Source organism: Oncorhynchus masou, chromosome 29, assembly GCF_036934945.1.
Source record: "Oncorhynchus masou masou isolate Uvic2021 chromosome 29, UVic_Omas_1.1, whole genome shotgun sequence".
Taxonomy (NCBI): Eukaryota; Metazoa; Chordata; class Actinopteri; order Salmoniformes; family Salmonidae; genus Oncorhynchus; species Oncorhynchus masou.
The window spans coordinates 64,691,574-64,711,062 of record NC_088240.1 but is presented as its reverse complement, the minus strand read 5'-3'; the positions used below and the strand labels follow the sequence as shown (position 1 = coordinate 64,711,062).

The 19,489-nt window shown below is 43.8% G+C and overlaps 1 protein-coding gene across 1 annotated transcript in view; it reads right to left on the bottom strand.

Moving 5' to 3' along the window:
* The window catches only part of LOC135520280 (protein PTHB1-like), a 206,580-nt gene that overhangs the window by 152,021 nt on the left and 35,070 nt on the right, over positions 1-19,489 (bottom strand). The window contains exon 14 of the mRNA XM_064945705.1: positions 18,121-18,225. Coding sequence (XP_064801777.1) covers positions 18,121-18,225 — 105 coding nt within the window. The remainder of the gene's footprint in view (positions 1-18,120; positions 18,226-19,489) is intronic.

The window sequence follows — 19,489 nt, the reverse complement described above, 5'->3', positions numbered from 1 at the left end:
ACCTCCACTGTATTCACATCGTACCATACCTTTTCTGTACATTATGCCTTGAATCTATTCTACCATGCCCAGAAACCTGCTCCTTTTACTCTCTGTTCCGAATGTACTAGACGACCAGTTCTTATAGCCTTTAGCCGTACCCTTATCCTAATCCTCCTCTGCTCCTCTGGGGATGTAGAGGTTAATCCAGGCCTTGCAGTGCCTAGCTCCACTCCCATTCCCCAGGCGCTCTCATTTGTTGACTTCTGTAACCGTAAAAGCTTTGGTTTCATGCATGTTAACATTAGAAGCCTCCTCCCTAAGTTTGTTTTATTCACTGCTTTAGCACACTCTGCCAACCCTTATGTCCTAGTCGAGTCTGAATCCTGGCTTAGGAAGACCACCAAAAACACTGAAATTTCCATCCCTAACTATAACACTTTCCGACAAGATAGAACTGCCAAAGGGGGCGGAGTTGCAATCTACTGCAAAGACAGACAGAACTCTGCAGGCTTACTATCCAGGTCTGTGCACAAACAACAAGCTTCTACTTTTTTTTTTAAAATCCACCTTTCCAGAAACAAGTCTCTCATTGTTGCTATACACCACCTTCTGCCCCAGCAGTGCCCTGGACACCATATGTGAATTGATTGCCCCCATCTATCTTCAGAGCTCGTGCTGTTAGGTGACCTAAACTGGGACATGCTTAATACCCCAGCCATCCTACAATCTAAACTTGATGCCCTAAATCTCACAGAAATTATCAATGAATCTACAAGGTACAACTCCAAATCCGGTAACATGGGCACCCTCATAGATATCAACCTAACCAAACTGCCCTCCAAATACACCTCTGCTGCCATCAAACCAGGATCTCAGCAATCACTGACTCATTGCCTGCGTCCATAATGGGTCTGCGGTTAAACGACCACCCCTCATCTCTGTCAAATGCTCCCTAAAACACTTCAGCGAGCAGACCTTTCTAAATCGACCTGGCCCAGGTATCCTGGAAGGATATTGACCTCATTCCGTCAGTAGTGGATTCCTGGTTACTCTTTAATATAGCCAGCAGCATACCACCCTGCATACCACTGCTGGCTTGCTTCTGAAGCTAAGCAGGGTTGGTACTGGTCAGTTCCTGGATGGGAGACCAGATGCTGCTGGAAGTGGTGTTGGAGGGCCAGTAGGAGGCACTCTTTCCTCTGGTCTAAATGTGTAGGGTGGTATCTTTTGGATGGGACGTTAAACTCTATGTTAGAGCCGATTTGGACATATTTGTGTAAAAGACTGAACATATGGAGCTCCATGTATATTTGTGTAAATATATTAAATATTAAATGTAAATGATGAAATATTAGGTACGTATCATTATGATTTATATTTACCTGATTTGAGATATATTCATTTGTTGTTTGTGTAACTCAGTTTTTGTCCACCCCTCTTGCCTATTCATTGTATTGTGGTAAGTGTGTTAGGATAAAGGCAGGAAGTTGGGCCTTCGGGAGAGGGAGTCCTTGCTAGATGCGGGAGCGGTATAGTTTTTTGACCATACAGACATACAGACATAATATGTATTTTCCATATCAAGTTTTCTATGCTTTAAGTTAATTGGAGAATAATTTATTTGTTAGATATAAGAAGAATAAACATTTTTGTTGCACCATATCCCTGGATGTCATTGAATGTTTGGCCGTTTGGAAACCTTGAGTGTGGACTGTATGCGTACCAAACAACCCCGCTTCAGGCTTGGGCAGTGGCTATGGTAAAGATGAAAGGAAGCCACTACAATCAAGTCAAAAAACTCTGTGAAGGATTACTATCGGAAGGAAATCTCCGGTTCGGACACACGCTGGATATTGTTGTATTTGTAATTGCATTCCAATCGTAAGGACAGCTCGCTTGGAAGGATTTGAACTCCTAGAAATCGCCAGCCGTGAGTAACCACTGCGAATGAATGAGCTGCCCTGATCAATGCGATTGTTTGATCATGCATATTATGGAAGCGCAAACGTGCTTTTAATTGGAATGTTTGATAAACTTGGGAATGGAATTCAAAACACAGCGTTGTGAAAACAATTAAGAAGTTTAACTTTGGGTAACACTGAGATCCTACGCACAATGTAGCCTAATCTTATGTCTAATATTTGGCCTCACGTGGAAATGCAATGCAACGAATGCAATCTAAGGATCTAAAGCCAAATGCGTGTTTAAACTTCATTAAAGGGACAACTGATAATGGGATGAAATGTTTAAAACGCATATAAAATGCCGAACTTGCACATGTGCAATTCAAAATGGGTCAATATGCTGAAATGGAGGACTGTTTTAAAGCATTAAAGGAGGCCTAAAGGGGCATTACGTTTAACAATCAAAAACCAACAACTGTGTCATTGTAAATTGAGTGAACTAAAAGTGAATGATGGAGGATGAAATCCCAAATAAGACTCCACTGGAGAGGGCAGAGGAGCATCTAAATTCACTCTATGCAGCCCGGAGAGGCAAACTTGGAGTGTGTACACGTAAAATGAATGAAATAAAAGCCCTTCTTGTTGATGGAGGAAAACATTGAAACTGTGAATGAGAGTCTTGAAGCATTTCATGCTATTCTCAATGACTTTAAGAATGCTCATGATTCTGTGCTAGAGCTGGTCACAGAGGAGGAACACGAACAGGAGAGCATTAACTATTATCAACCAAGAATGAGAACTTATGAACATTTCCTGAAAGAGGTGGAAATATGGAAAAAAGCTGAAATCGAGCCACAAACGCTCATTGAACCACATGACAGCATTTCCAATGTGTCAAAAACATCAAGTAAAACAAAGTATTCTAAGACTGCTTCCTCAGTGTCCTCCGCACGCCTAAAAGCAGAGGCAGAACGAGCAGCTCTACTAGCTCGCCAAGCATCATTACAGGACAAGCATGCATTGGAACTGGAGAAAGCTCAACTGAATGTTAGGATGGAAAAAATGGCACTGGAAATAGACATAGCAGCATATAAATGCCAAACTGAAGGTCCTGGAGAGTGACTCAACTTCTCAATCCCATGCTGTGGCAGCCCATTTTCTAAGCCAAGAAGATGGAATGAACTCTTATTTTGAGAACCAGGAACCCGAGGTCTATAAGGAACCTGAACCATCACCTGTTGAGTTTGCTGCATTAGGTGCAGTTCCAAAGACCCCACTACAAAGAGTTTTACAACCAACCACAAAGCCATCAAAACCTATTCAGAAAACAGTCATAAACCACACCCTTCAGCACCCAACATCAAGGTCTAGCAATCAACACAGAATCAACACTGCGGGTATCAGCCATAATACCAGCCATGATAACCTCTCTACTGTCATGCAAAGGCAGAATGAAATTGCTGACCTCCTTGTACTACAGCACAAACAGGCCACACTCCCTGTTAGGGAGATACCTATGTTTGATGGTGATCCTCTAAACTTTAGGCCATTTATGCGTGCATTTGAGCATGGTATAGAAGATAAGACAAGCAGTCACCAGGATAGGCTCTATTACCTGGAACAGTACACCTCTGGTCAGCCCAAGGATCTGGTCCGTAGTTGTCTGCATATGGAAGCCAGAAGAGGCTATGCAGAGGCTAAGAGGTTGTTAAAGGAACACTTTGGCAATAAATCAAAGTCACCACTGCTTACATGGAAAAAGCTTGGAACTGGATAAACATCAAACCGGATGATGGAAAGGGACTGGGTGGCTATGCACTCTTAGAGGATGCTGTAACGCTATGCAAGACCTACAGAACATGGAAGAGCTTAATCTTCCCTCCAACATAAAGTTGATAATGTCAAAACTTCCCTACAAACTAAGGGAAAAATGGAGGTCTACAGAATGTGATATTTTAGAGAGAAGCCACCCGAGGGCCCAGTTCAGTGACCTTGTGACGTTCATGGAAAAACAGGCCAAAATACTGCAGGATCCTTTGAACGGAGATATCCAAGATCCCCTGACCAACAAAAGTTTTTTTAAAACCAAAACAGAAGCTGACTTTAAGCAGCAGTTCAAGTCCAAGAGTAGGGGAAGCAGCTTTGCCACTGCAGTAGCTGTAGTGGCAGATTGTGACCCTGAAAAACCTCTAAAAGAACAAACATTCAAAGTCAAGAAACCAGGCACCTACCCTTCTGATTCTCCCAGTATCTCATGTGTATTTTGCGCTGGTGAGCATTTCCTGATCGACTGCCAACAGGTGAAGGCACAGCCACACGAAGCCAAGGTTGAGTTTCTGAGATCAGAAGGCCTTTGTTTTGGCTGTTTGATGAGAGGACACTTAAGCAAAGAATGTAAAAGAAGGATGACCTGTCAGAAATGTCAAAGAAAGCACCCCACTATCCTATACTAACATCGAAGGAAGAGAGAGATTTAGATATCTGAAGGCAGATACGAGGGGTGTAGCAGTAAAGCGGGAGGAGACTGTCAGCAGTGCTCTTGTTTCACTGGAAGCTGGTGAGCAGTAAAGCGGGAGGAGACTGTCAGCAGTGCTCTTGTTTCACTGGAAGCTGGTGAAGATACCAGGGCCGGTACAGATTGTGCACTTACGAATGTGCCAGTTCAAGTAAAGATGGCAAATGGAAGCAAGTCTACGTTAACCTATGTATTTCTCGATTCTGGTAGCTCAGCAACATTTTGTACGGAGAGACTCATGAGGCAGTTGCAAGCTAAAGGCAGTGAGACTGAAATTCTGCTACGCACAATGGGGCAGGAGAGTCCTACCAAGAGCTTTGAGATATCTGGATTAGAGATTGGCAATGTGGAAGGTGACACATTTCTTGCATTACCAAAAGGTCTACACCCAAAATAAGATCCCAGTGACAAGAGAAAATATTCCCACTCAAAGATCTCAAAAGGTGGCCATACCTGAAAGAGGTTCAGTTGAAGGAAATTGACGCCGACGTCGAACTCCTGATTGGCGTAAATGCTCCAAAGGCAATGGAAACCTGGAAAATCATATATAGTCAAGGCAACGGACCGTATGCAGTGAAAACCCTCTTTGGATGGGTGATGAACGGTCCTCTTAACAATTGTACCATGGCAGAAGAATCTGGGCATCCTACGGTGATGGCCAATCGTATCTCAATGGCTGACCTGGGGGTTCTTCTTGTAAATCAGTACAACCATGACTTCCCTGAGAGAGGGTATGAAGAGAAAAGTGAGATGTCAGCTGAGGATCGTAGGTTTATGGAGATCGTATCAAGCTCCATAACCCTCAAAGACCATCACTACTACTTACCGTTGCCCTTTCGCAAAAAAGATGTAGTCCTGCCAAACAATCGTGACATGGCAAAGCAGCGGGCTCTAAATATTATCAGGAAGTTCAAGAAGGACAAAGGTTACGCTGCAGAGTACAAAGGCTTCATGGAAGAGATGATAACAAAAGGTTACGCTGAGAAGGTACCACAAGAACAGCTCCTCAGAGAGAAAGGCAAGGTATGGTACATACCACACCACGGCGTTCACCATAAGCGCAAAGGAACGATACGAGTAGTGTTTGACTGTTCATCATCCTATAAAGGTACATCTCTTAACAGTGAACTCCTTCAAGGCCCTGACCTGGCAAACATGCTTATAGGAGTCTTGCTAAGATTTCGGCTAGAGCACATTGCCATGATGGCAGACATCAAAGGAATGTTCAATCAAGTACGTGTCCATGAAGATGACTTAGACTTCCTGCGATTCCTATGGTGGCCGGACGGTGATACTAACAAAAGATTGGAGGAGTACAGAATGAAGGTTCATCTTTTCGGTGCTATATCCTCTCCAAGTTGTGCAAACTTTGCACTGCGAAAGACAACTGTGAGAGGTACAATGAAGAGGTGATTCAAACAGTCAAGTCCAACTTCTATGTTGATGACTGCCTCAAGTCAGTGGCCACAGAAGAACAAGCCATAGCCCTCACAAAAAACCTCAGGGTTGTGTGCTCTCAGGGTGGGTTCAAATTGACCAAGTGGGTCAGCAACAGCCGCACTATGCTGGCTTCTATCCCTGATGAACACAAAGCCAAGCAGATAAAGGAACTGGACCTGGACAGAGAAAAGCTGCCTGTTGAAAGAGCACTTGGAATCCGATGGAACATTGAAAGTGATGCGTTTACCTTCAGAGTCACTGTCAAGAACAGACCCCTTACAAGAAGAGGTATTCTCTCAACTGTCAGCTATATTTATGATCCATTAGGTTTCCTCGCCCCATTTGTATTAAAGGCAAAGCAAATTCTTCAAGTGCTCTGCAAGCTAAAGTGTGGATGGGACGAAGTCATCCCTGAAGAACACTCTATTTCATGGCAGAGATGGCTCTCAGAGCTGGACCAGCTCTCCAGATTCCAGATAGACAGGTGTATGAAGCCTGATGCAAGTGATGCAAGTGAACAAGGTTATGGCACGGAAGCTACCTTAGGTTCACAAACGGTACGGAAAAGGTTCACATTGCATTCATACTGGGGAAATCAAGGGTGACTCCACTCAAGCAGATGACAATCCCCAGACTGGAACTTGCTGCAGCAACATTGGCAGCGCGAGTGGACAGGATGTTAAGGTTGGAGCTCCAGATTGAACTTGAGGAGTCAACTTTTTGGACTGACAGCCAGTCTGTGCTAAAATACATCCGCAGTGATACCAAAAGATTCCATACCTTTGTGGCTAATAGGGTTGCTATGATCCGTGACCTATCGAAAGCAAAACAGTGGAGGTATTTGAACTCCAAACACAACCCAGCCGATGATGCCTCAAGAGGATTACATGTTGAAATGTTCCTGAACTCAAAGAGATGGCGCAATGGACCAGAATTCCTGGAGAAACCAGAAACTCAATGGCCGAAAGTCCCGAGGAGCTTAACTCCATCCCTCCGGATGATCCAGAGGTGAGGGAAGACGTAATCGTAAACAGTACAAGTGTGGAAGAAAAGAGTCCAACCAGCAAACTGATTGAGTACTATTCAACATGGAACAGCTTGAAGAAAGCAGTTGCCTGGATGCTGAAACTGAAGAAACGTCTTCTACAGTTAAGCCAGAAAAGGAAAATTCTCTCTCAAACTGATTCAGATCAGAGTCTGACAAACTCACTGAAGGAACAAATTGACAAGTTCAAACTGATGTTTGGAAAAGAAAGTCTGTCTGTGGATGACCTAGATGAAGCAGAAAAGGTCATCATCCGATTTGAACAACGACAGCACTTTAAACAAGAAATTGCACTAGTTGTGAAAGGAAAACAATGTGCCAAGAGCAGTGGCTCAATCTGTAAGCTTGATCCAATTGTTGACAATGGCATTCTGAGAGTAGGAGGAAGGATAAGCAAAGCTGCTATGCCTACGGAACTAAAGAATCCTATGATCCTGCCAAAAGACTCCTACATCTCTAGACTGATCTTACTCCATATCCATGATCAGGTTGGCCACTCTGGGAGAGGTCACATGCTTTCTAGACTTCGCCAGCGATATTGGATACCCTGTGCCAACTCTTTAGCAAGGAAGATCCTTAAGAGCTGTGTCTTTTTCAGGCGGATGCAAGCTAGAGCTGGAGAACAGAAGATGGCCGACCTTCCACAAGATCGGGTGTCACCTGATTTGCCGCCTTTCACCCATGTGGGCATAGATTACTTCGGCCCCATAGAGGTGAAGCGAGGCCGCGTTCATGTGAAGCGGTATGGTGTGATCTGTACTTGCCTTGTGAGTCGAGCTGTCCATCTAGAAGTTGCTAGTTATCTGGATACTGATTCCTGCATCAATGCCCTGCGCAGGTTCATCTGTCGAAGGGGCCCAGTAACAAGTATCAGAACAGACAATGGCACCAACTTTGTTGGAACACACAGAGAGCTAGGGGAAGCTATGAAAGAGCTGGATCACAGCAAGATTCAAAATGAATTACTGAAGGAAGGAGTGACATGGTCATTCAACCCTCCCTCTGGAGCCCACCATGGGGGGGTATGGGAGAGGTTGATCCGACTGGTGAAAAAGATCCTCTATTCAGTCCTTAAAGAGCAAGTACTGGATGATGAGGCTTTGCAGACCGCCTTGTGTGAAGTTGAGGCGATTATGAACGACAGACCAATCACTACTGTAACAAATGACCCTAATGATCTAGAACCCCTGACTCCGAACCATCTGCTTCATCTGAAAGCTAAGCCAGTCCTGCCACCAGGACTATTCCAGAGAAGCGACTTATACACACGAAGGAGATGGAAGCAAGTACAATATATCACTGACCTCTTCTGGAAGAGATGGATCAGGGAGTATCTTCCACTTATGCAGGAGCGGAACAAGTGGAACAAAACTAAGAGAAACTTCAGTCCTGGTGACCTCGTGGTCATCGTCGATGACACCGCCCCAAGGAACTCCTGGCTAATGGGGCGTGTGGTGGAGGCTTTGCCAGGGGCCAAAGGTCTTGTCCGGAGCGTCATGGTTAAGACTAAGACCAATATCTTACAGAGACCTATCAATAAACTCTGTCTGCTCCTTGAGGCGACTGAGTGAAACACACACACACACACACACAGTGCTCCATCTTAGAATCACATGCACCTCTGATTCTTTGATGTCATACATTTTTGGACGTCAAACTCTTGACGCGTACCAAACAACCCCGCTTCAGACTTGGGCAGTGGCTATGGTAAAGACGAAAGGAAGCCACTACAGGGTGTCCTGACTCTAAGAGGTCATTAAAGATCCCATGGCACTTATTGTAAGAGTAGGGTTGTCAACCCCGGTGTCCTGGCTAAATTCCCAATCTGGCCCTCAAACCATCACGGTCACTTAATAATCCCCAGTTTAAAATTGGCTCATTCATCCTCCTCCTCTCCCCTGTAACTATTCCCCAGGTTGTTGCTGCAAATGAGAACGTGTTCTCAGTCAACTTACCTGGTAAAATAAAGAATAAATAAATAAAATAACTTATTGCTGGGGGCAGTATTGAGTAGCTTGGATGAATAAGGTTCCCAGAGTAAACTGCCTGCTACTCAGGCACAGTTGCTAATATATGCATATTATTAGTAGATTTGGATAGAAAACACTCCGACGTTTGAATTATGTCTGTGAGTATAACAAAACTCATATGGCAGGCAAAAACCGGAGAAAAAAAATCATTGCCTATCGAATATACAGTGTCTACGGGGTCATATTGCACTTCCTAAGGCTTCCGCTAGATGTCATCACCTTGTTTGATGCTACTCCTGTGAAGGAGAGGGGAATGGGAGATGAATGAGTCAGAGGTATGCCAGAGCGACATGACCTGATCATGCGTGCTCTCTGTTCCATTGCATTTCTACAGACAAAGGAATTCTCCGGTTGGAACATTATTGAAGATTTATGATAAAAACATCCAAAAAGATTGATTCTATACTTCGTTTGACATGTTTCTCCGAACTGTAATATGACTTTTCGTCTGAACTTTCGCCGGATGTTTTAGAAGCAAAACATTACTGAACATAACGCGTCAATGTAAACTGAGATTTTTGGATATAAATATGAACTTTATCGAACAAAACATACATGCATTGTGTAACAAAGTCCGATGAGTGTCATCTGACGAAGGTCATCAAAGGTTAGTGATTAATTTTATCTCTATTTCTGCTTTTTGTGACTCCTCTCTTTGGCTGAAAAAAATGGCTGTGTTTTTCTGTGACTAGGTGCAGACCTAACATCGTTTGATGTGCTTTCGTCGTAAAGCCTTTTTGAAATCGGACACTGTGGTGGGATTAACAACAAGTTTATCTTTAAAATTGTGTACTTCTATGTTTGAGGAATTTTAATTATGAGATTTCTGTTGTTTTGAATTTGGTGCCCTGCACTTTCACTGGTTGTTGTCATATCAATCCCGTTAGAGGGATCTAAGCCATAAGAAGTTTAAAAGTGCTTTCCTCACCATCTTAAATAAGCATGCCCCATTCAAAAAAATGTAAATCCAGGAACAGATCTAGCCCTTGGTTCACTCCAGATCTGACTGCACTTGACCAGCACAAAAACATCCTGTGGCGTACTGCATTAGCATCAAATAGCCCCCGCGATATGAAACTTTTCAGAGAAGTTAGGAACCAATATACACAGGCAGTTAGGAAAGTAACGGCTAGCTTTTTCAAAAACACATTTGTATCCTGTAGCACAAACTCCAAAAAGTTCTGGGAAACTGTAAAGTCCATGGAGAATAAGACCACCTCCTCCCAGCTGCCCACTGCACTGAGGCTAGGAAACACTGTCACCACCGATAAATCCGCGATAATTGAGAATTTCAACAATAATTTTTTTACTGCTGGCCATGCTTTCTACCTGGCTTCCCCTACCCTGGTCAACAGCCCTGTACCCCCCACAGAAACTTGCCCAAGCCTCCCCATTTCTCCTTCACCCAAATCCAGATAGCTGATATTCTGAAAGAGCTGCAACATCTGGACCCCTAGAAATCAGCCGGGCTAGACAATCTGGACCCTCTCCTAAAATGATCAGCCAAAAATGTTGCAACCCCTATTAGCCTGTTCAACCTCTCTTTCGTATCGTCTGAGATCCCCAAAGACTGGAAGGCTGCCGCGGACATAGAACCAAACTGATACAGACCTGTATCTATACTACCCTGCCTTTCTAAGGTCTTTGAAAGCCAAGTTAACAAACAGATCACTGACCATTTCGAAACCCACCGTGCCTTCTCCGCAATGCAATCTGGTTTTCGAGTTGGCCATGGGTGCACCTCAGCCACGCACAAGATCCTAAACGATATCATAACCGCCATCAATTAGAGACAATACTGTGCAGCTGTATTCATCGACCTGACTCTGTCAATCACCACATTCTTATCGGTAGACTCAACAGCCTTGGTTTCTCAAATGACTGCCTCGCCTGGTTCACCAACTACTTCTCAGGCAGAGTTCAGTGTGTCAAATCGGAGGGCCTGCTGTCCAGACCTCTGGCAGTCTATGGGGGTGCACAGGGGTCAATCCTCGGGCGGACTCTTTTCTCTGTATACATCAATGATGTCGCTCTTGCTTCTGGTGATTCTCTGATCCACGCAGACGACACCATTCTGTATACATCTGGCCCTTCTTTGGACACTGTGTTAACAAACCTCCAGATGAGCTTCAATGCATTACAACTCTCCTTCCGTGGCCTCCAACTGCTCTTAAATGCAAGTAAAACTAAATGCATGCTCTTCAACTGATCGCTGCCCACACCTGCCCATCCATCCAGCATCACTGCTCTGGACGGTTCTGATTTAGAATATGTGGACAATTACAAATACCTCGGTGTCTGGTTAGACTGTAAACTCTCCTTCCAGACTCACATTAAGCATCTCCAATCCAAAATGAATTCTAGAATTGGCATCCTATTTCACAACAAAGCATCCTTCAATCATGCTACCAAACATACCCTCATAAAACTGACTATCCTACTGACCCTTGACTTTGGCAATGTCATTTACAAAATAGCCTCCAACACTCTACTCAGCAAATTGGATGCAGTCTATCACAGTGCCATCCGTTTCATCACCAAAGCCCCATATACTACCCACCACTGTGACCTGTATGCTCTCATTGGCTGGCCCTCGCTTCATACTCGTCGCCAAACCCACTGGCTCCAGGTCATCTATAAGCCTTTGCTAGGTAAAGCCCCGCCTTATCTCAGCTCACTGGACACCATAGCAGCACCCACCCGTAGCACACGCTGCAGCAGGTATATTTCACTGGTCACCCCCAAAGCCAATTCCTCCTTTGGCCGCCTTTCCTTCCAGTTCTCTGCTGCCAATGACTGGAACAAACTGCAAAAATCACTGAAGCTGGAGACTCATATCTCCCTCACTAGCTTTAAGCACCAGCTGTCAGAGCAGCTCACAGATAACTGTACCTGTACATAGCACATCTGTAAATAACAGTATGGGGATGGGCTATTTATTTTATTTACTTTGCTCCTTTACACCCCAGTATCTCTACTTGCACACATCTATCACTCCAGTGTTTAATTGCTATATTGCAATTATTTCACCACTATGGTCTATTCATTGCCTTACCTCCCTTATCCTACCTCATTTGCACACACTGTATATAGACTTTTTCTATTGTATTATTGACTGTATGTATGTTTATTCCATGTGTAACTCTGTGTTGTTGTTCGTGTCACACTGCTTTGCTTTATCTTGGCCAGGTCACAGTTAGCCTACCTGGTTAAATAAAGAATAAAAAAAATAGGCCAATCTCAAAGCTGTCACCCCTGGTGAAAATACTTGAAACTAACTCTATTTTATCAATGTACCAATCGGACTTTGGGAAGAAGCATAGCACAATTACAGCAGCCATGAAGGATTTCAATGATATCACTGAAGCCCTTGACTTTTTATTGATCTCTCTAAGGCTTTTGATACAGTTGATCATGCTATACTAAAGGCAGAGATTGTTGAGTGTAGGTCTTTCGGAGCATGCAGTTGCATAGTTTGCTAACTATCGGTCTGATAGCACTCAATTTGACGGGCTCATGTCTGTTAAAATTGTCTGTCTAATGGTGTGCCCCAGGGCTCTGTTCTTGGTCCCCTCTTATTCACTATTTATATAAGTAATTTAGACAAAATTTGCAAAATGCGCAACTTCACTTTTATGCTGATGATACTGTTATGTGTTGTTGTTCCTTGTCTCTCACAAAAGCATTCCGGAACTTGCAAACTGCTTTTTATACTGTTCAACATACCTTGTGTCAATTGAAGCTTCTCCTCAATACTGACAAAACTAAACTAATGGTGTTTTCTAAATCAAGAAATAGATCTCTGAACCTTTCACCTATTACTACCTGTCAGGGCAATGCGATTGAGACTAACCTCATATAAATATCTTGGAATTTTAATTGACAATGGCCTGTCTTTTAAATTGCATTTTCAACAACTTACAAAAAAATGTAATCCAAAGTTTTTATTTTAGGAATAAGGCTGGTTTTTCTTTTGAAGCCAGGAGGCTAGTATCAGCTACATGCATGCCTTTACTAGACTATGGGGATGTTTTATATGTGAATGCTTCCGCTCAGTGTTTGAGATCAATTGACAGCCTTTACCATGGCACATTGAGATTTATTTTAAACTGCAAAACCCTGACGCACCACTGCATTTTGTATACCAGGGTTGGCTGGCCTTCTCTAGTCACTCGTAGGCTCAGTCACTGGCATACTTTTATTTACAAAGCCATTTTGGGGTTTACTACCATTTTATTTTGCCATTTTTATTGTTCAGAAACATGGTGGGTACTCTCTTCGTTCGCAGGACTTTATCCTGCTAACTGTTCCAAATGTCCGAACTGAATTTGGTAAAAGGGCTTTTATGTACTCTGCGCCATCGGCTTGGAACGCCTTACAAAATACTTTTAAACTGGAAGAACTTGTCCCGATTGTTGTTTTTAAATCACTGATGAAGGATTGAGACTGATTCCCTGACCTGTCAATGTTTTTAATTTGCTGTTTTAAGATTTTGTTATGCTCTTTTGAATTCTATGGTTTTTACTAGATTACTTGTAGTTTTTCATGTTGTCTTACTTTAATTGTGTAATGACTTGGTGCTGCCCATCTTGGCCAGGACGCTCTTGAAAAAGAGATTTCAAATCTTATTTAACCAGGAAGGGCTCGTTGAAAGGTTAAAAAAATACAATTAAAAAAAATCTGTGAGTGAGACTCACAAACATCTCAAATAAGCGAGTTGTGGATGTTTTTGGAGGATCTCTAGTTAAGGGAACTCCTAAAACAGCACTGGGGAGCATTACAGGCCGAGGTGGCCAACAATAACTCTTCCAGAGTTGGCTGACGATGCTGAGCTGGCCAGAACCCTGGCTGGAATAACAGAGAGCGAGAGACTGCTCGGGGGGAAATTCCCTTTTCCATCCTTTCACAAGAGAGAAAAGAGAAATAGGGAAAGAGGGAAAGGTGATAAAGAGAGCAAGAGAGAGCGATTAATAGAAAGACAAGACGGAAAGGGAATGAAAGAGAAAAAGCATTCAAGACGAGGCATAGCGCAATAGAGCGAAAACAGTGCAAGAGTCGCTCGCTCTCGAGGAAGAGAGCTGAGAGGCGAGAAAGAATGAAGTGTAGAGAAGAGAAAGCCAGGGTCTTTTCCAGTAGCGGGCCAGGCCCATCGCTAGCCAGTGCGAGTATAATCCTTTGCTGTTATGTCTGGCCAGGTAACCTAAGCTGTGTACTGTAGGGGCTTTACATCGCCCTGGCTCATGTAGCAACAAACACTAATATAATGGAGCAAAATCACAACCTTAGGGACCCAGAGTATAGACACAGTGTTCTCTCTATGTCCCTCTCTTCAGTTATCCTTCCTTCGCTTCCTCTTTCCCCCCCTTTTCTTTTCTCCCTCTTTCGCTCTCTTTTTTTGTCATTGTGTTTTTCTGTGACCTGTAGACATGGCTTTTTAAAAGCATCTTCACTGTGAAAACTCATATTGAGGTAATTGAAGGGTGTCGAATCGAGAGGACGTTTGACCACAGACACACTGTTGGCCTTTAAACTACTAGAATATTGATGGTTAAAGGATCTTCAAATGTTTTCAATGGGCAACTAATCCCAATTGCTATAGGATCAGCTAAAATAAATATCCTGCCATCAATGAGAGGTGTGGTTGAAAGAATGAGGGGGGGGGGGGGTGTAGAGGGGACTGACTGAGGATGAAGGAAAAAGCTGGAGGGAGAAAAGAAAGGAGTGAGAAGGAATGATAGTAAGAGAGAAGACTGAGACCAGAAAGGACTCGGGGAAACATTTTCCCCTTTCAGGTCCCCAGCCGCCATTGACTAGTCGGCACTCTCTAAAGAAACAGTGTGTGTGTTTAGGAAGAGGGGGACGTCCTGCCTGTAAATCTAAACTGGTCCCACCTCTTCACACACCGTATCCCAGACACCCCCTGTGTATTCTCAGGCAGCCACGGCAGAGTTACGACCCTCACTCGCCACTGTGATTTACTTTCATGGGCCATGTGTGTGTGTATTGTCTCACCTGAGCTGTCATTGTTGCCCTCTGTTGCCAACTCATGGTCGACACACCTGACCTCACTATGGGGTCACTGGTAGATATGAGGCCTATGAGGGTTTCTGTAGTAGTTATGAGAGTGGGCTACTTTTCTCCAAAGTTGAATATGAATATCTTGTATGTAATATTATTTTTCCCTAAAATCGTTGTTTTTAAGCACACCCAGCAACATGTGCTGTCAATCATCCTCTCTCAATGGATAATGGAAGTAGTCTGGAACCTCAGCAGCCTGATTACACCAGCACTAGTCATACGGCATGATATCTCACTGAGTGTGTCAAGTCTCTCTGACCACTCTGTTTATTTGACCCCAGGGCGACCGTAAGGGATCCTGTTCATTGTGCAGCTGTAATGATGTCATCGATGCGATGAAACATCTGTGTGTGTGTGTGTCACTGATCAAAGGGAGGACATCTACTGTATCACAGCACATAATGAACAGACAGAGGCACGGACAGACAGAAATAAACAAACGCTACTCAGAACTAGACACCCAACTATTTAGCTGTAATATGTAGTCTGTGTATGTGTGTGGGAGCTAGTACATACAAGTGCATAAGTGTCTGCATGTGTACGTGGTGTGCCCATTTGTACAGTACGTGTAACCAAAAGTGTGTATTTGAAAGTGTGTGTGTGTGTGTGTGTGTGTGTGTGTCTAGCTATATCGAGTTACGGGGGAACATAAACAGTGGGCTGTGGGCTCTTCCTGTGCTTCCCAGGGCAGAGCCCAGTCTACTTACCTGCAGGGTTCAGCTCTTTCATATGGGCCAGCAGCAAAGCAGGGGAAACACAAACACAACACAGTCACTTTAAAGGGCCTTGGCCTAGGGCACGTAAACACTGGAGCCCACTCATTCACTTTACACACACCCCTACCCCCTTTCACCCCCTCCCTTCATCCCTCCCTCACTACTTCATCCCCTGCTTTAGTCTCTCCCTCCTCCACTCCGTTCCACCTCTCTCGTCTCCCTGTTCTCATCTCTCTGGAAAGTGGAGTCCTCTCCTCGCGTCTTCATTATCTGCACCAAATGAAGAACTGAACAGGTGAAAGTAAACTCCTGTTGATTGCTGAATGATGATGCCAACAAATCTTGATGCACCCCATCCACACATAAGTCATCACAGTCACTGTCGGTCTCTTTTATTAAATGTGTGCTCAGAAGGCAAAGGCTCTACCTTAGACACAGACAGCAGGCTTGAGACTAACAATAGACAATGAGACAGACAGAATAACAGAACAGACCTTCTAGGCTTAAGTACCAGACTGACAGAATACAGACAGTCTAAAAACAGAGACATCGACTACTGTAGCTACAGACGGCCAAGAATAACCGACAACCAGCCAAGCACACTCAGTTTAACATCAATTCAGGAGACAAAATGGTTCTAGTCTGCAAAACACATTATCAGCCAGCTGTGGACGGATTCATTCTATAATGATTCAATTGAGAGAGAAAAAAAGTGCACATTCTTAAAAAAAAAAAAAAAAAATCTGCTAAACCTCTGTTATTGACATAATCAATGACACACAATCAACTACACAGTAATTCGTTTGACAGTGAGTGAAGTTAATTAAATGCTGGAGGACTCAAGGTGGTGCTGAATGGGTTTCAATGACTGAGGAATGAGCTCTACACTGAATCATGTGCCACTGATTCCTCGAGCAGTCTAACAGCACAGTCAATGAGGGCCAGATTGACTATTAAACTGCAGCATGCCCCCGGTGCTGTGCTTGTGTATTTCACGCTTTGTTAGCGGTGATGAAAGGCAGCCACCTCTCTCCCCTTCTCTCTGGGTGGAGCCACATTGGCTGCCGAGGAAAGGAGAGGAGAGGAGAGCGGGGCAGAGATTTAGCACAGGTCAAATGGAGCAGAAAACAAGACAAATATACAGATAGAGGGGATATGGACAGATATGCACACAAACAAACACAAAACACGTAGAGGCTGGTGTGATTAAAAATGAATGTCAACTAAGTGATTGAGAAAGCGGATGGCCCCCAACATGGCCCTACTACATTCATTTGTGGACAGTGAGAGCACTACTGCAAATCCCTTTGATGGGCTCTAGGAAAAGGAGAGTAGACAGTAACAGAGAATTTTTGAGTTGTAATCGTTGCCTCTGGGTGCAGCGGCAGGAGAGAAAGCCCCAGTATAGACGGCTGCATTCCTCCCATTCCAGCCAGGCATTCAGAGGAGAGGAGTGGAGGAGAGTGCTAATGGAGATTAACACTGCTCTGTCTAACACCTAGCCACTGGGCTAACACATCCACACAGAAAGAAATATAGTCCACTAAACAGTCATATATCCACAGGTGTGTGTGTGTGTGTGTGTGTGTGTGTGTGTGTGTGTGTGTGTGTGTGTGTGTGTGTGTGTGTGTGTGTGTGTGTAGCCATCCCTAATACCCCTGCTGTCAGGACATCTCTTCTCTCTGTTACTGTGATCTAAGTAATGTCTTACTGATCAAAACACAGGGCAGCCGTCGCTGGAAGGCCCTGTGAAAAACTCCAGGCTCCTCTCTTTCCACCCCCGCTATTTTTAGCATCACAATAAAATAAAAAAAATGCCTCGATATTTCCAAGCCATTTCACATTTAATGTGCTTTCAGGGAACCTTTCCACAAGGCGCTGCCAACACAGACAGTCCAAGGGAAACAATAGTATAAATGCCGCTTTTTAGTGAGCCGCTTTGAATCAAGTGAAATAATAAAACCCATGACATTTTAATTGAAATAAAGAGGGGTTTTGTTGGTTCGAGGGGAGAGTAATGTCTTCCAGAAATACATACTGCCTGGAACCAGATGCTTCGATGGATACAGTGCTGAGTTCAGTCCGCTGTTACCCATTCAGTGGTTTTAAAGGGTACAGAGCTGCTACAGCTAGATGTCAGCACTGTTATAGCCAGCTATCAGCACTGTTACTGTCAGTCCATCTCGTTACAGACATGTCAGCACTGTTACTGTCAGTCCGTCTCGTTACAGACATACGTCAGAGCTGTTAAGGCCAGATGTCAGAGCTGTTACAGCCAGAAGTCAGGTCTTCTATGGACTTACTGTAAGATAAGTCACAGACAGGGAAACCTAAAAGCATCAATTCATGAGAGAGATGAGGCAAGTGTGATATGTTTCCGACGTGTTTAAGAGGTTGTCAGTGTGTGTACCTGTAGGAGAGCTGTAAGATACGGCCACGTCTCCAGTCAGGTCTGCTGGTGGATACGGCCCATTCAGGAAGGCAGAGAACGCCACCACAGTGGTAGACCCAACACCTGTATAAAAAAGATACACAAAAAAAAAGTTTTAGACACACAACACACTGTCAAAACACAGACATGACGACTCAGCACTTTAAAAAGTGTGGAAAGGACAGGAAACAGTATTCTCAACACTTACCAGGCCTAAAAACATACACACAGTCACATGCTCTCAGTCTCACACATAGTTACATGCTCAAACATCTCAACCAGAGGTGAAGACAGCAGGGTTAACAACATTAACCAGGCAACTCTAACATACACACAGAGAAAAGGTGCCTGTGGCACAAAGAGGAGGGTGATGATTTGAGTCCAGTTCTAATACCCTAACAGAGTCAGAGAGAGAAGGTAGATGGGGATCAAAAACTGCCTGGGAGGAAAGGCCAGATTTCAGCTAATGGCTTTGGAGAGAGGTCAAGCCAAGTTACACACACAAGTTACACAGAGCCCTGTTTGAATGGGCACACTGACCATACGTCAGGTGGTGTGGTAATGAGGCGTGACGTGTGGAGCCCAGAGCAGAGTAGGCCCAGCACAGGTGACTGAGCCAGGGGCATGTGCCAGGATTCCCCACTACACACATATCAAGCACCCTACTCTGTATATCTGTCTGTGTCCTGCTCTCTCTCAGTCTGTACTGAAGGAATTTCACAGACCATCTTGCCATCTTTTCATTTTCAATCTGTCCGCCTTTCCTTGTCTAAAACCTGCCAACAATGAAGAATTTTCAGTTGTGTAAAGTACCTAAAAATACTTTAAAGTACAACGTTTACTTTTACTTCACTACATTCCTAAAGAAAATAATGTACTTTTTACTCCACACATTTTCCCTGGCACTCAAAAGTACTCGTTACATTTGGAACGCTTAGCAGGACATGAAAATGGTCCAATTCACACACTTATCAAGAGAACATCCCTGGTCATCCTCCTGCCTCTGATCTGGCGGACTCACTAAACACAAATGCTTTGTTTGTAAAGTATGTCTATGTGTTGGAGTACACCCCTGGCTATCTGTCAACAACAACAAAAAATATTGTGCTATCTGGTTTACTTAAGTATATTTAGAAACAAAATACTTTTAGATTTTCATTAAAGTACTATTTTACTGGGTGACTTTCACTTGATTAAGATATATATATATCTTTACTTTTACTCAAGTATGACAATTGGATACTTTTTCCAACATTGAGAATTGTACCACTTCAGCACGGTGGCACGACACCCACACTGCTCAAATCAAAGGCAAGTGCACCTTTTTTAGCCTAATAAATGATGTTGG